This window comes from Aptenodytes forsteri, unplaced genomic scaffold (genome assembly GCF_000699145.1).
Source record: "Aptenodytes forsteri isolate BGI_AS27 unplaced genomic scaffold, ASM69914v1 Scaffold193, whole genome shotgun sequence".
NCBI lineage: Eukaryota > Metazoa > Chordata > Aves > Sphenisciformes > Spheniscidae > Aptenodytes > Aptenodytes forsteri.
The window spans coordinates 14,724,708-14,742,310 of NW_008795405.1; the positions used below are offsets into that span (position 1 = coordinate 14,724,708).

The 17,603-nt window shown below is 45.9% G+C and overlaps 1 protein-coding gene across 5 annotated transcripts in view; it reads left to right on the forward strand.

Annotated features, from left to right (window-relative positions):
- The first annotated feature begins 472 nt into the window (after positions 1-472).
- EML1 (echinoderm microtubule associated protein like 1) overlaps positions 473-17,603 on the forward strand; it is a 132,806-nt gene continuing 115,675 nt past the window's right edge. For all 5 annotated transcript variants that reach the window (XM_009280826.2, XM_009280828.2, XM_009280829.2 and 2 more), the window contains exon 1: positions 473-679. In XM_009280826.2, the coding sequence (XP_009279101.1) occupies positions 652-679 (28 nt within the window). In that variant the 5' untranslated portion in view covers positions 473-651. The remainder of the gene's footprint in view (positions 680-17,603) is intronic.

Here is a 17,603-nt window from a genome sequence, read left to right on the forward strand (position 1 = left end):
TATCTCTCAGATATTACAGTATAAACAGAAGATCTTTTTTTTTTCTGCCTCCTTAAACAGCTAAACCCTGGCTCCTGCCCCCTCTTCGCAGCCCCTCTGCCAGCTTTGAGTATTTCTACTCAGACTCTTGTTTAACCTGCAGACCAAGAAGGTACAGAGCAAGATGTCAGAGCGTGTCCCCCAGCCCACCACCTCCCCCTTGCAGCTCCCCCGGGAAGCAGGAGTGCCCCGGTGGTGCAGCTCCCACCATCAATGCCACCGCACAGCAATTAGCCCGGTTCTCCAGTGCAGATTTGCAGCTTAGCTCTTAAAAGCTGTTTCATAAATATTCGATGGCCTTTCCGACCGGGTAATGTGCCTCTGTGACATTAAAGAGGAAACTCTGCGAAGGGGAGGGATGACAACAAATTTATCCACCAATAGCACACTCTTTTGGCACAAAAGCACATTCTTATCTTTACATCCCATAATGAGAAGGCAGGGAAGGGACTGTTGCTAAAGCTCTCTGGGTGGGTAGATGTACAGTGTAAGAGAAGGGTGGCTGTAAATTGTTAGATATTTTTTTCCCCCTGCCTTTGCAAGCAGAAGGACCCGTGCTTGTGTTCCTGCTGTGGTTTTCCTAAGCCCCCAGTGAGGAGGACTTCTCGCACGATGTCAGACTGCGAGGGACTGCCTGTGGGTAAGCGCCAGATTTATATTTACCCCGGTGTCCTGCCGACTAGTTCACATTCTCAGATTGCAAAGTCACACGCGAAGCCGCTTGCTTTTGAAGGGAGCCGGAGCCGTGGCAGGCAGAGGAGAAACTCCCTGCAACCACCACAGATCCCTATGTGGTTCCTTACGAGCCCATGGTGGAGGGCTGGCGTGGGTGGTATCGCCTGGATTTCCTCTGAAGGCACAGGGGCTGGACAGGAGGAAGGATTCGGTAATTCAGGCAGATGGTCTGAAGTGTCTGTGTCCAGAGAAATGATGGTATTGACGTGTGTAGTCTCGAGCTCAGGAAGGAGAGTTTCTGGGGATGGGTCCTGCAGGACCAAGCGCACTGTGTACATGTCGTGTTCATGCCTTGATAAACCTTCCCAAACGGTAACGGGCGCAGCAAGGGCAGATAAATGTAATGCGAAGGGTTTATTTGCTGAAAGGAAATAGAATTGTACTTTATTTTCCAAATAAGTGCCTTACATGTTTTGCCTATATCTGGAAAGGGGTCCTGTACTAGCACTTATGGCTGTATATGTCAAACCTTACTGAGCAGGAGAGCACGCCAGCAAGAAGCATGTTTCTCAGCTGTTTTTTTTTTAACTTCTATAGGAATTGTAAGCACTCACTAGACTGTCTGCACGAAAGGAAACTCTTGTCAAAATGCTAGAGTAATTCTCTGCCAAGGCATTGTATTAATAAAGAGATGGACCATTGAAAACATTTTTCTTCTTTTTTCCTTTTGCCATGGCAAGCATTTCTCTTTTCACATCTGTATATATACATATGTACGTACACATACTATGTAGCACTTGTGTTTCACTGGCCTGTGAAGGCTGTGTGTCAGAGATGAGGATCTGAACTAAAAAGTGGGGCTGGAGAAGGAGAAGGATGCCGCAGTGCTTTTTTTTTTTGCCCTCTCTCTGCTTCCATCTTACAAAAACAATCCCAAGTCCCAAAATACGCACTCAAAACCGGAGTGGAAACATATAAATTATGTATATGGTGCAGAGTGAACTGCACCATGCGCAATTCCCTGTGCCGTCACACAGTTGCTATCGTTGTCTAAAGAGAGGAGAGATGAGGATGAATATTTCTTGCTTACCTTCTCAAAGGGCTGATCTGTTAACCAGCAAAGCTTCCCTTCTTCAGGCTTTGATTTTAAGGGCCTGACCTCAGTTTGCTTGTTAAGGACTCTTGAGTTGAGGGTGGGATATTTCAGGGTAACAGTGACAGTATTTAGCCAGCATCTGATATTAATGATGAAACTGATATTGAGCATGTATGGCATGTTGTGTGCAGAAGTTACTGATACCTCAATTACCTTTGCTGCTGAAAGGACCTAGGAGGTTTCCTCCAGAAAAGCGTTCGTAGATGCATGATTTGAGGGAAGGAAGCAGTTTGTAATGGGCAGGAATGAAAAGTAAAGATAAAGTGATGTTTAGAAGCGGACGTGGATCGGAAACGTGCCAGCATACGCAGAGGAAAGGTTTGTTTCTGTGCTCCCCCAATAATCCTCCCACGTCCCCCAGCCGGAGCTGGCCCTGCCTCCAGCCCAGCTCCCTGGCAGCAGGGCTCACCCTGCCTCCTGCCGCTCTGCCCCACAGCAGGCACAAATAGCCAGTCACACCCAAGTGGTCACCCTCCGCACGGACCTTGCGTGATTTTCTGGTTCATGTATGTATAGATGTGTGCGTGCATATATGCATATATAAATACACACAAAACCAGCAGTGGAGATAGAAATGGTGGCACTCCTGCGCAGTTATGAAGCAATTTTAGTGAACCAGTTGCTGACATCTTGCTTTTCACAGCAAGGTATTTTGAAATGAAATAATTCTCTTTGGGGTTATTGCACTTTTACTAGCAAGTTCAGAGCTTAAAAGTTTAGCAGTAAAAAAAGGGTTGCAAAAAATCAGCATCAAACTTTCTAAAATAATGATTAGTGTCCACCAGTGCAGAAATACCACTTTGCTGAATCCAATGAGCATAGTAAGGCTAGCGTTGTACTTTTAAAATCCTTGGTTTTGAATGCAACCAGATAATATAGCTGCAAAAAGTTGTTGCAGTGACAGATATCATTAGCACCGCAATGTGGCTAGAATCCAGAGCCCTGCTTATAACACAAACCGTACAGACGTATGCATGCATCCGTGTATACACATGCACACAGCTGTAAATAAGTTTAGCCAAAGCACAATATTAGTGTCAAGTGTATGTATTGCTTCACCAACCTCTTTGCAAAGGGTATGCCGCATGAACGACCTGGAGAACTGCAGTTTGTAGTTACAGTAAATCAATGCCAGAATTTTTAGACTGCTTTCAGCCTACACAAGAATGTAGCAAGAACAGCTGCATAATTGTTCCCTCGGACAAGCAACTCAGAGGGAACTGCTGAATACAGCCTTTGAATTAAATACCTGATATGAATGGATCGATATACCAATAATTTTTCAACGAGAAGCTTTATTCAGTAAGAGTATCCTACTTCTATGCTGGAAATGGTTATGCAATTTTTCAGGATGAAGGCGTTGAGTGTTTTTAAACCTCTGTTTTATGTTCAATTCCAGCGTGGCTGCACCCTTTCGCTGATGTGGAATGGAAAATCAAACATGTGATGCAAACAAAGTTTTATTTTATTGTTTGAATGTAGCACAGAAGACATAAAAAAGGATCCTAGATGTCAGATTGCAGATTAAATGTAAGCAGGTGTGCAGTCATTTTGGACTGAATTCATACCAAAAAAGGCACTTGAAAGCATCACTATCAAAATGATCTATTAGTGAACAGAATTCTAAAATCTACACTATTAATTTCCCATTGTAACACAGGGAGATAAAGAAGAAAGAAAGATCAGTCACTTCAGGACAATGCACTCCTATTTCTTTCTCATCAGCAATTATTGACATACTGATGCTATCCATTAGTGCCAGCTACATCGATTTACTGTCATTCCTACATGCAGATAAAAGAAAAGCACATCAATTATTTAAGTGCTTCCTCTTGTGTGTATTATTTTTCTCTTGTAAGGAGACAGTTCAGTCTCCATACGACTGAACAGCTTTTCACGCACCCAGCATTTTGATTAGGAATATATGAGTCATGGTGGTTCTGGTTCCTAACACAATCCTTTTGACTTCAGAAAAAACCTCTGAAGTCACGCAAAGGTTCTTAAAGTGCCTCTTTCCTTATTTTCTTATTTCTTATTTCAGCCACAGACTGACTTTGAATGGCACGGGTAACTTCTTGTGGATAACATCACTGTTGCAGTAATACAAGGTATTCAGCCGTAATAGATGAAGATTATATTGCTGAAGAGGGAGTAGCTGTGAGCTGGGAGTCTCATATGTGCATACTTTCTCTGTTATTTACTAAAACAGGACTAAGAAGGGAAGAAACAGAATTGATTTAGCTTGTTCTGCAGCAGCTGGCATGCGAATCTAACTGAATGTCCTTAAAATTCCTCCCAAACTTTTATTGGCCTCGTTTCAGTAGAGGAGGAAACAAGACCTTTTATCTGAAGTATGTTCCTGACTCTTCAGCTAAATACTTCCTTTCAAAGCTAAAATTACACATTTCAAACATGTCTTTAAGACAGACTGGAGCCAATTTGCTAAAATTGGTGTTTTCAGAATCGGGATATCCCAGAAACCTACAGGAATTTAGATTTCCTGAAATTCAGCACATATTCTGCACTGTCATGGGGAGTCCATTTAGCTCAGCCAGAGAGGCTGCTAGTGAGCGAGACCTCCAACTCCCATGCTGGGCTGTCTCTAAAGAGCCGCTGGGAATAAAATACGGCACAAATATATTTCTGTAACAAAAAATCATTAGAAATGACTCAGCACATGCACGAGCAGTACTCCCGTCAAATAAAATTGCCCCACTTTCACGTACTCACATTAGAATAGGACTATGCTTTAAATTAATCTTTCATCAGATTTGGTAAAAAATGTCTAGATTCTTGCAGATAACTGTGTCCCCCTTAGGGCTGGATCACCAGTTCTGCTTTGCAGTCTAAACCTTAGATAAAAGGTCTTGACTCAGACACTCATGTTGCCATGTGAGTGGTCCCACTGAATACTACTGTTTGCAGGGTGAGACCCTAAGTAAAAGGCAACACACTGAAATCACCTTGCAGAATTGCTGTACAGACTGCGTTTAGTGCTCTGGGAAAAGCAGGGAAGTGGCAAGGTTTTTTCAGCATATCAACCCAGCTACCTGCTGCAGGTTAGAAAGGTAATGGCATGTCTTAAGCATCTCAAGACAGTGGTCTGCAGGATGAACGACAGCTCCTGACCCCACTAAAACCGCCAGCGCTGGCTTGCATGCTCGGAGCTCCCCGGGAGCATCCACCGGCCAGGGCGCTGGGGCTCCAGGCCTGCAGAGCTAGCTGTGCACATTGAGGATTGAGGCACGAGCAATCTTGCAGTCAGTACTCTTAGAGACAAAAAAAACCATATAAAGCTTTCAGCTTTGGGAAAGAATGGGGTGAAGCCCGAATGAAGGGTGACTGTGAACAACTACCGCTACAGAAGACTGTCACTGAAGCTGTGCAGCCTTGCTCAGGTCACTGGAGTTAGGTGCCACTGCAGAATGCCTGAAGCCTGTCTAGGGATTTAATCTGAAGGTCTACGAGTCCAGCCTTGCTCTTGGCTAACTTGCTACATGCCGTGGCCAAGTTGTTTAAAGATGCTCTGCAGCTGCAATGGACATGGCTGAGTCAAACATCTTAAAGAGGGAAGGTAAAAATGTCTGACGGTCAGTATAAATCCTCAGAAAGAAGCATTTCCAAATGCCAGCATTTACACCATTTAGTGGGTGTCTTTTGCTTCAGCCACTAATTGATCCAGGCTCACTGGGGAAGACATCATCTCTCTGCACACAACTTTCCATAGGAGAGCATCCTATCCATGAAGCAGTTTCATCTGGTTTGGTCGAAATCCCATGGAATTTCCTGCAGCCCACGTGGCTCCCTCCTGCTCTCCCCTCTTTTCCCAAGAGCTCTCTGCCATGCTCACCCGGGCCGGCAGCCTGTCCTCTGCCTGCTTGGGCGTGGGGGAAGCCCTGTCCCAGGGAGGGATGGGGAGGAAATCCCCACCGACTCCTGCCCTCTGTCTCCAGGCTCTCTGGCTGCTCCAGATCCATATAGAATCACAGAATCATAGAATCATTTAGGTTGGAGAAGACCTTTAAGATCATCGAGTCCAACCATAAACCTAACATTGCCAAGTCCACCACTAAACCATGTCCCTAAGCGCCAGACTCAACCACTTCCCTGGGCAGCCTGTTCCAATGCTTGACAACCCTTTTAGTGAAGAAATTTTTCCCACCTGGCTACAACCTCCTTTCAGGTAGTTGTAGAGAACGCTAAGGTCTCCCCTGAGCCTCCTTTTCTCCAGGCTAAACAACCCCAGTTCTCCCTCAGCTTCCTGATAAGACTTGTTCTCTAGACTCTTCACCAGCTTCATTGCTCTTCTCTGGATGCACTCCAGCACCTCAATGTCTTTCTTGTAGTGAGGGGCCTAAAACTGGACACAGTATTCGAGGTGCGGCCTCACCACTGCCGAGTACAGGGGAACGATCACCATCACAGTAGTATTAAGCACTGACAGCTAATTTTTGCAAAGCGATGAGAACCTGGAACGCTCTGTATTATTTAACAGGGTTTGTAACTGATGAACAACCTCACAGAAACTCTGATTTTGGTGTATGTACCCCTTTGCAAACTCATTTCCTTTTGCATTTGGGAAGTCAGGTCAGAAGATGAACGTTAACTATTAGAGCCAGTCACAAATTTTCCAGTAGTGTTCTTCCATCACAAAATGCAACATTTTATTGACAATTTCAATACGTTAATATATTTCCCAAGTATTGAAAATTGAAATTGAGTGGGAAGTAAGACAAAAATTTTTGGAATGCTTGAGTAAAATAAAACTAAATATAATATCTGGGTTCCTTGGCCCAGTTTGATGCAAATGAAACTGAAAGCCCAGAATTTTCTTGGCAGCTGGGAATTCTCCTGCCGACCCACTCTGTTGCTCCCCCTGGAAATGCTGTGGGTCCACGATCTGTCTGAGCAGTGCCTCAAACAGTGGAGTCTGTGCGTTGAGGGGCAAACACCAACGATAATGAAGCAATCATTATTTTCTAAGGTTTTAAAGAGTTTTTGGAACATGAGGATCAGGCAAACACGCAAGGAAAAATGAGTAACTCTGGTGCCCCAGGAATCCATGTTTTGCAAGAAAAACCCCAGAAGCAGATTTATGGTGACACGCAAGCCCTGCTGAGACACAGGGGTGGGAGCCTGCCAGACGCACTTGGAAAGCCCTCTCTGCCCGTAAGGCATGTCAAGGCAGCCCCATGATCTAAAATATTCAGCCAACGGTCCGTAAAGAGTTAAAATCGCCTGCGTGCAGCCTCACCTGCTTCACAGGCTGGTGAGGGCTGAGCCTTGGTTAAATGGCTCCCTGCTGCGGAGGGACTGCCAGGTTCAAACAGGGCTTTCAAAGCAACGAGGCTGGAGTGGCCCAAGTGTGGTCTCTTCACATCCACCGTCTCAGATCTTTTGTTGGGGATAAAAGTGCTTTTCCATTTGGGAGAAATCTGAGGCCTCCCAGATCCATGTAGCAGTTGCTGCAGTGCTGGGAAAGGAAGAGAGACAGAGAGCTGGGAGCAGCTCCCTGTTTGTACTTGCGTAAAACGCCACAGACGGCAAAGCTGGCTCTTTGTCATCAAAAGCAAAAAGGAAAGAAGCTGCTTTCTGTTGCAGCCAGGCTTGTTCTCAACAGGGGTTTAGCCCAGCTTGGCTGTAGCGTGGCTGTATGTAGCTGTGTAGTACAAGCCCCATCCACTACTCATAAAGTTAATTCCTAAAACTAGATTCAAAGTTTGCAACCTCTGGAAATAGGAAAAAGGCAGCATGGGAGCAGCGGGACACAGGCATCCTGTCCCTGAGGCTTGGTGGTAGTTAGGTGGGAGATGACTGTGTTTCGGGAGTGTCCTGAGCGAAGGTACAGGGTTAGCCTGCATCTTCAGCCGCTGCATTTAAAATGTAGCAGGTGAGGTGTCCTTCTGTGGACTAGGCTAAATATTTGGCTGGCAGGCTGGCAGGGGCTGCGCCTGCTCACTGCGTTTCCAACGCAAAATGTGAGTATGTGTGCTATGCACACATACTATGGGGCTCCAAGCGGGGGTATTTGAGCTAGCTAGCAGAGACATTAACACCCATTTTCAGAAGTCTAAGTTTGCAGAAATGTACTGAAATCATATCTGGGAGTATAAAAGAGGATTTATTTTCTTTTTTTCCCTTTTTTCCTTTTTTTTTTTTTTTTTTGAGGGGGAGTGCTGAGGAAGGAGAGGTCTTTCAGGCAGTCCTTAGAGACAGTTGAAGTTAGCATGAAAGTTGCAGCTGGGATGCTGGTTACGGATCTAGTTAAGGAAATACAGAAGATGCTACATAGTTCCCAAGTGCTCCTCCTCCTCATCCCCCCGCTGGCAGGAGAATTTTGCTTATCTGTAGAAATACTTGGAATCTGTAGTTTGTCCCAGGGTCTGTGAGCAAGAGCGCTTGCACAGGCTGTACAGCACATTTCTGAACAGTCTTATTCCATGATGTTTACAGTAACTTAAGGCATGCAAAAAACAACTGATGTGTTTTCTCTCCTCCTCTCCTCCATGCCTCACAATATCTGCAGCATTTCCAGCATAGTCTGTGTTAAGCCATCGGCATTTAGAAACCATAATTGCATTTAACGTTTGCTTCTCGCTGTCTGGAGCCCTCTCTTGCTACAGACCTGTTTCACAGGCAGTAATTTAGAGGGTCGGGCACCCACTAAATGTCCAGTTTGCCCTCCCACCAACCTGGTGAGTGCCCAGTCTCTCATCTACGTATTCAGTTGCTTCTCTGTCCCTGTCATTTCTTTCCTTACTGTCTGTGACCAGCTCCGTCACCACGCACTAATGGTTTCCACAATTAAATTGGTAGCATTCAGGAGTCCCTTAGATCTCAAACCTCCTCTAAAACTCACCTAAAAGACTGGCAAGACCCCCCAAATGCTTTCTTCCTTGTGGGAAAGAAACTCTGGGGCAGAGGAATGGGCTCCTGACAAACGCCAAGCACAGGGCATGGACCTGTTGATAATGCCTAGGATCAGTTCCCCGAAGGAGTCCTGGGTTTCACGGAGCAGCTGAAGTCACTGTTGGGTCAGTGGGGCACGTGGGGACTGGTCAGAGCTGCTCTTTGGTTCTGCACACAGGCTGTCAATCACAGAAATTGCTTTTGGAGGAAAAGCCTGTCTCTGCAAGCCCTCGCTCAAAGGACTCCAAACTGGCCTCAGTAAATTGGCTGTGGCTCTTGAGGAGTCACAACAAATTCCAACAAGATTTAGGAAAGTACAATGCTGTCCCCATCACAGATAACAGGCAGCATTTCAGAGAGGTGCCAATGGCTGGTTCATCTCAGACAGCTCCTCCCAACCGCCTGGGCAGGAACCCCCCAGTGCCGCATCACCGCTCTCAGCACTGTTTGCATGGCTCATGTTTCCATCGCTTCAGTGCTTCTTGAGAGAGCAAAGGCTTTCACCCACACCAGCTAGTGTGAGGGCATGAAATGAGGAGTTTAGAGAGATGTTTGAAAGGTTTAGGTCCAAAATCCCCTCATAAATCCATAGACACTACTTGCCAAACTTGGGATTTCATGTAGTTCTCACCTATTTTGCAGATAATCATATTTACTTGCTGCCCGCACAGCACTCCTTTGTGATGTGCTCTTTGTGAAGCTACAGGATATGCTCTGGCTTTGCTAGTACCCCTCAATCACACAGCGCACCCAAGACACTTCCCAGTAACTAATAAAACTACCGTGAAAATGGTAAAATCCTTACTGCCGCAACCAGCAGTGGGAGAGGAGCCCCAGGGCTGTTGGCTGGGGCATATTTGTGTGAGTAGCAACTCTCCCAGTTCACTCAGATGGGCATGGTCGTTCCTGCGTCTCCCCAAAAAGCTCTGATGAGAGAATGACCCTGCACTTCCCCAGCTCCATGTGTTGCAAAAACGTGTCAAACCCCAGCAGGCAGCCAGCTACCCAGGCAAGGGGTCTCCAGCCTGAAGCCAGGGTTGGGTGAAAACTTCTTTAGCTAGACAACTTGCCTGAAGAGGCCTTGCTGACACAACGAAGGAGTAAAAGCACACAAAAAAGACCCGTGTAGAACATCTGAACACCTAAGTGTTTTCCACAGGTACTCAAAAATCTACAAAGGTGACAGCAAGCTGAGGGTCGCAGGTTGTGCTTGATCATATCGCAGGAATTAAGAAGGACCTAGCTTCAGGTTAAACTTAAAATTTGTGCACCTCGTGCTTTCTGGGGGAATCAGGCTTTAGGAGCCTGATCCAGAGTCCTTGGAGCCAAGAAGAGCCTTCCCATTCACTCCAGTCAATTTGGATCATGACTCTCTTAAAATCTCAGAAATACCTTTATCTACCTGACCCATAGGTACAGACTGTGGCTGGGTCAGCTCGGTTCTTCTTAAGACAGAGAGCCTGAGCCCTGTGCTGTGCGACTGGTGAGGTTTGCTGGGTGAGACCTCACCAGCAAGCACTCTCTTGGTGTGTGGGAAGCACCGTGCATTAGTCATTCTTTGTCCCAGCATGATTGCTCAGAGAAACGTATTTATATTATTTGCACCTAATTAAAACTCAGTGAATGTTTCGTATTTCCCCTACTGAAACATTGGTTAGATATGACTTAGCAGTAAGTCACAGCCATGTGTGTGGTATTATTCAGAGTTTATATATGAGGGACTGAGGCACAGCAAGATTAAGCCAAGACCAGTTCCCACTGATACAGGTGTCTAATCCAAGATGCAGAGGAGCTCTTCTTCCAGAGCACCCAGCGCAGCACTGTATTTCATATGTTCAAGCTTCATTTGCAGCTGTGAGTGTTGGGCATGTCTGTAAATCACATCCACAGTCTCTGGTCCGGCACAAGGAGATGAGGAACGCGCCGTCAGTGACCATTTGTGAAAAGCCTGGTTTCCACAAGCTCCTCTGTGGAGCAACTCTTCTCCCTTTGAGAGCTGCTCTGCAGCTGAGGCACAGATGCAATGCAGTTCCCAGCAACACTTTTCAAGCTGACTGAGCCTGAAATCATCCTTCATCTTCCTGTAATTGAATTCTTTACTGTGTTCAATATCTCCAACAGGTGAAGCTGTGATGTTATGATAAACAGCTGATTGGAAACATATGTCATAAAATACAAAATACTCTGACACCTCATAACTAGATCTCTAGTAATAAGTGTATTTGTTGCAATAATAACTTCATACTTTACCAATTGTTTGCAGATACTCTACAGTGTCGATAGCCTCACACACAAGCACCTCTGATACAGGCAGCTTGTCCCCGGGGCACTAAATCTGTCATTTTCTACAGCTCTTCTACCCCAGATCAGGGGCTGCTGGGTTCATCCTGTTGCTACAACAGTCAGCTGGCCTTCTCACACCCATCTGACTTAGGCACAAGATTGCAGTCCGTTTGTGCTGCAGGCATATGGGCCGCATGTGGAAAGGATTTTGAGAAGGGAACTACTATTTCCTGCATCTATCATAAATTCCAAATGGTATATTCAGGCATAACTGTTTGAAAACAGACAGTACATTGATGAAATTTCCCTGGGAAATTTCACCTTAACTGTTTGATTCGTCTTAGTTCTTCCAACTCTTTGATGTTCATCATGAGCCTCATAAGATTTCTTTTTTTTTTTTCCTTCCTGAAGCCAGGTTTCTTGGGTCATGAGTTTTTGGGGGTTGTCAAGATGTCTACGCACTGTCTGTTTTCACCCAGTCAGCAACATATGGGGAGTCTTATGCCACTGGAGAGTCAGAATTTTTTTTCAAAGATGTTTTGGTCAGGTATTTAAACATCTAAGGCATAGGGAGAAGATCATGTGGGAAAGTGCAAGAGAACGTGCAGTGTCTGGAACAGATATGGCAGGCTGAGGCACACAGTGCTCACACGTGTAGGATGGAGAATAATATTTCTCTAACAAAAACTGTCTTTTTAAACACCAACCACATTTTTGCGTGTTTTCATTTTGAGTCATTTAATGAAAAAATTGGAAAACTCCAGGGAAAGCATTCAATCTGCTCACAGTTTTTCACAGGAGGAGTGTTTGTTTTCTCAGCAAACTCCTCTCCTACAATTATCTGGTTTCTTCAGATCTTTGGGGAGCCTCCCCACACATAAAGTAGCTGAAGAGTCTTTTTGCTGTCCGTTACTACTCCCTGCCTACTCTGATGTCCTATAAAGCGGGGGGAGTAAGAAGACAGCTCTTTACTCTTCTCCCACTACACTGGAAGGAGACTACCACTGAAAAGTGACCGGATGACACATTTTTGTTGCGGCATGATGAGTCTCCCCTCCCTACTGTAGGAGCCTCACTGCTCAGATCAATCAAAACATAACCAACACCAGCGAGGCTTCAGCACTGTTTTGGGCTCTGGGGATGCAGAAGGACCATCAGACCCTGAGCGTGAGCATCTCCCTGCTTCATGCTGCCATCAGGATCCCAGCAGGACAGAGCCAGTTCCTGGAGCAGCACGTGTGCTCCCGTGCCACATCCCTCGCTCCCAAGGTCAGGTGTCACTGCAGGGGAGAAGAGGCAGAGGAGCACCCCAAGGTGCACAAGAAGACTCACTGCTCCATGGCTGTGAGACACAATGGTAGCCAGGAGCTGAACGTCTCCATTTTGTCCAAGGGGGAGATACAGGCTTAGAAAATACTCAGTTTTCCTAAATCGCTTTTACTTTCTCCTGCAGAAATGTGCCTCAAAGTTGAGTGCACGTTTAGCATTTGCTTCCTTTTCCTAATGAAGTTCAGCAGCTGGGTTATCCTAGATAATGGTGCCAAATCTTTAAAGATTTCCTTGTTCTGAGGCGATTGCTCAATTGACAATCTGCCTCGTTAATTAAGCTCCCTTCAGGGAGAGAGGAGAGCTGGAGGCAACTGGACAATTTAATGAGTTGATGGGAAGGGCAAGGCAAGGCTGTAGTGTGAGTCCATCCCAGCACGGCCCCGAGCACACCTGAACAGCTGTGTCTTTGCCACTTGGAGCGCCTGCGTTCTCTGGAATGAACTCGAACTGAGTTGTTTGGAGTGAGAAGCCAGCACAGGGAGATCAGATTTACTTTCCACTACTTGATGGACTGCCTTGCTGCAGGCCAGCCTGTTTACAAGTTGGCTGCCTGGAGAACGCTGAGGAGCGAATGCAGCTGGGCAGGCGCCCTCTGGTACAGCTTCTCCAGGCTTGGCCTTGTTCTTCCATGCCAAATCAGTCATTACTTGCAATGAGTCCCAGACCTCTCCTCTCAGCAGTTAATAGCATCTGACGAGCCCACGGAGATCCTTACGTGCTCAGATTTCTGTGTGTTGATGAGGTATCAGACATCTACAAAAGGTGTGAAAAATCAGCAAGAAGGCTAATTCTTCACTGAGCGTGGTCTATGGTCAGGGAGAGCCCTAGGTTTCTGCCTGGAGCTGGAGGTTAGCTTTAGTTCAGAAAAAGGTTATTAGATCCTTGTTTCTGCTTCCGTTATTTCCCAAAAGCCACTTAGCAGAACTGAATTATCTTCCTTGTCTAAATTCTCTGACTACTGATGATGCTTGGCTGCCTTCTCTGTAGTTTCAAGGCCTTATGCTAAATTTAGACAAGGAGGAGAGATTTCTCATCTGGAGCTTCATTTTGTGGGTTACCCATTGACTGCTGTGGGCACAATGTGATCTAAAAATCCCATTTACTGCACAGCCAAGTGGGTTTGGGCTAGGAAGACTGATTTCTTCTTGCTACCTACTGAAGCTCCACATGCCCTTCCTGTGAAGGGCACATGCCCTGTGCCCTGAAGGACGCTGCTGCAGGTTTCCAAACACTTAGGACCACCCCTTCCTTTCTTATATATTAGCTTAGGCAAATACTTCTTAAAAATTGTCTCTCTTCAACTGCACATGTGGTTCTCAAGAGATCCTAAATAAGTGGTGTCTCTGCCACAGGGCGGTGCTCCCTGGAGACACCCAGTCTGAGACCTCTCTGGCCCTTCCTTGGTTCTTCCAGTCCTGCCCATCTGCTGCTTCCTTCCTTGCTCTGCCCAGCAGCAAGTCCTGGGAAAATACCTTGATTTTATCCAGTGATGGAATAGGAAGCGTCAAAATACCAATCATAAGAATTTATGGGAGTTTTTTGCATCTGAATACTCATGAAGTAGAAATGTAAAAGTCATTTTCTGCTTGGAGTGAAGATCAGGAGAAATTTCTTTGTGCTTATTAGAGGAAAGCATCTTCTACTATTTTCACATCTTTAATAAAGGCGAGTTTCTCCAATTGTTATGCAATAAAGGTGGAATTCTACTAAGTATCCGATGATGACCCAAAGCACAATAGTGAAATATGAGCCACTTGCTCATGTCACTGAAATCTCAGAAGGGAATTACAGCCTTTAGCAGGGTCCATTTGAGGTATACTACTTAAGGTAATAGGGCTGGACAATCTCATTAGGATTTATTTCCACCCCGTGTAAACATGGGTTCAAAAGTACAGCTGGAGCTGTATTGGCTTTATCTTTGGCTTACAGAAGAGATTGGAAAAAGAAGTAAACAGAAAACGCAATCAATCGCTCAATCTGCTGGGCCAGGAGGCTGCAGTATATAGTGAACACAGACTTGTGCCCAGCGGGCCTGGAGGCTGAGGAAATCAGAAGAAACTTTTGTCCTTATTACATTGCATAGGCACTTTTTTTTTCCTCACACTGAATTTAAGACATATTGCATCACTCCGGGAGGGAGGAGGCGACACAAAACATTACCTCTGCTCTTCCCTAGTGGTAGTTCATCATGCTCACTGGACTTGTTCCAGACCTGAATTTGTCCATACTCCTTTGGGAAATGCATGGTTTAGGAAAAATACGTTTTCAAACATTTTGTGTGTTGCAGATTCCCTAAGTAGTCTGAGATGTTTACAAAGCTTCCAATGCGTCGGGCTTGTCCTCCCCCACATATTGATACGTGGCGACAGTAGTCCTTCTATCACGCTCTAAGTGTTTATTCTTGCTTCTGTTGAAGTCATCCAGATTGTGGGTTATTTGGAAGCATTTATTTTCTCTGCTTCTTCAGTATAAAAGAAGCAGAGGATCTTTCCACCCGGCAGAGGAGAATTTGCTAGATAGCAAACACAGAAGCCCACTAAATTTGCTGCAGTGCCTTTCTGGTAAGTGGGAATATATACACTCAGATGCTTCAAATGCTAGAGAGAGGCTGCACCTACCAGAAGAGACTCGTGGTGACCACGGCCTGAAGCCCAGGAGCTTTTGGGATCAGACACCCTGTAATCCACAGGCCAAGCTCAGGCTGCCGCATGGTCCAGCTCCTCTTACAGCAGGCAGCAGGGGGGCCATCCTAAGGCTCACCCTCGCGGGAGGGTGGACTGAGGGGCTGCACGGCCAGCACCAAGGGGGGCTTCAGCGGGCAGATGATGCGAACAGCAGAGGACATGACCTCAAGCACGTCCTTGGTGTTGCTTCCACATGGCAACATATCTGAGCCCTTCAGTCTGTGAATGGATTTTCTTGTTTGGGCAAGACCCATTGCACTCTCACCCTTCTCAGATTTGGACCATCTTTTGTGGTTTACCAAAACCCAGGGTAAGTGAGTACATCCAGAGGCCCCTGGAGATACCAAGGCAGGGAAATGCATTTGGCCCCCTCCCACACTTTCTGTGAGAGGCTTGGCTGGGAAGTAGATCCAGCATCGCTATTCTCTAAGTATAATTTCCTTGGCACTTGTTTGATGCATAAAAATGTACAATCAACACTGCCATGTAGGACAGGACTAAGATCTGCATGTTCGGAAGAAAACTAAGGGATTGAATAGAAAGAAAAATGGAGTCGGCAGTTCTAAGGACCCATCACCATAGTATCAAACCACTATTTACAAAACTTCTTTGTGAAGAAGTTTCCACATGCTCTTTCCTTCAGTTTCAGTTAAACTCAACATAGTCACTGCTCTGGATTTAAACTCTGCTCTGAAAGGCCTGTAATCTAAACATGGAAACATTTAAGTCATGCGCTAAAACAAGAAAATGAAGCTGCACGGTGTGATCCAGTGCTGTGTGAGGACCCCCGGGCTGCTCCTGGTGGAGCTGCAACGGCCCCATTGCATAGAGCAACACCCAGGGAAAATCCTCTTGCAAGCCCCAGAGCTGCCATCCTGGAGGAAACCCTCATGCAAGCCCCAGAGATGCCATGCTGGGGAGGGAAATTGTCATGCAAGCTCCAGAGCTGCCGTCCTTAGGGGGGAACCCTCATGCAAGGCCCAGGGCTGCCATCCTGGGGGGGAAACCCTCCTGCAAGCCCCAGAGCTGCCATCCCGGGAGCCCAAGGCTGTGCCAAAGCTAACAAGAGCTGCCCGGGCAGCCTGGTGAGCCAGGACAAAACATGGCCCCTCTGCGTCTCTGCAGCTGCGTTTCCAGTGCTGCCTGGCGCATCCGTCCACTGTCCTTTCTCGTATGATGTAGGTGTGCTCCGGCCTGAAAGCAGCAGAATAAAGCCCCATCTGTTTTCGGTGGCTGAGTTGTGTGAAATACAGTTCAGACTCTGGCACAAAGGGGGAAAAAAATTAATTGGGTATTCAAACTTCATTCTGTTTTAATCTGGAATTATTAAGGACATTTATATTTTTAAACACAATGTTTAACCTGACAGCGTCCCATTAAAATGCTTTATATAAGCTCATTAGGAGCTTCTGTGCAGTATCATATTTATTGCAATTAGCAAATATTAGTGGCTCAGCCAAACTGCAAGATATTTTTTCTGTCCTGCTCCTCTTTTGTTCCTCCATCTCCTGCCTGTCATAACCTAAGCATAGCCTAGATTAGATCCTTTCACACATCAGCCTTTCTGTCTGACAAGTCCTAAAGAAGGAGAAATAAAAAAAGGAAAAGGAATAGAAAATAAACCATTAGGCCCCTCTGAGAAATCAAGAGAGGCTCTTAGATTAAGTCCCTCACCAGTGTCAAGGCTAGCAGCAGTGCCAGTGGCATTAGTGGCACTAAGTCACTTAATTCCGATATGATTCAGAATCATTTGTAGCTATCGGCTTATTCAGAGTAAATCCTCTTCCTCCCAGGTCTTTTGTTTGCCATCTCTTGACAAGCTACGATGCATATAAATGAACTTGTAAGATACGTGAAGGAGGGATATATTTTCATTTGTGCTGAAGTTTCATGCCTGCAAATGCTACTGTAGAAATACTAGTCATGAATAGTATTAATAGTTAATGAATCCAATCCTTATTTTAGTTTTGTTTCGGGTTTTTTGAGCCCTTACTCAGATATAAAATATATGAAATGAAATGGAGGTTTTCCTGAATAAGGACAGAGGCCCATTTTTAGAGATGCTTAGACCTTGCTCCAGCCAGTGGCAAAGGGTGGCCCAGCTGGCCCGTGTCCCAACCTGGATCTCACGGGATGGCTGGAATTTAGCCTCTGAGGTCTTTCACAGTTCGTGAGTGAATCACAGGCTGCTAAGCCACTTAGGCCCACAGAGAGCTCGGGTTCCCGGGAAGGAGCAAAGGTTTGGGTACCTGAGTCTCAAATCCTATCGTGAGCGCGGGGGCTCCAATCTAAGTGCCAGCTCAGACCTTTCAGCCCAACTTGCCGCTTCTGTGTGTACCCACAAATGCCTGAGTCCTGACATTGCTGAGAAGATAAGCACTGGTGCTTATCCTACAGCTTCTTGAGAGGATTCAAATCCTCTATCAGAGGGCATCCTAACTAAGTGGGCAGGGATGCTGTGACCAGCCGGTGTGGAGAAGCATTTAGAAAGCTGTGCAGAAATCAGTCTTAGACCCTCCACAGCGGAC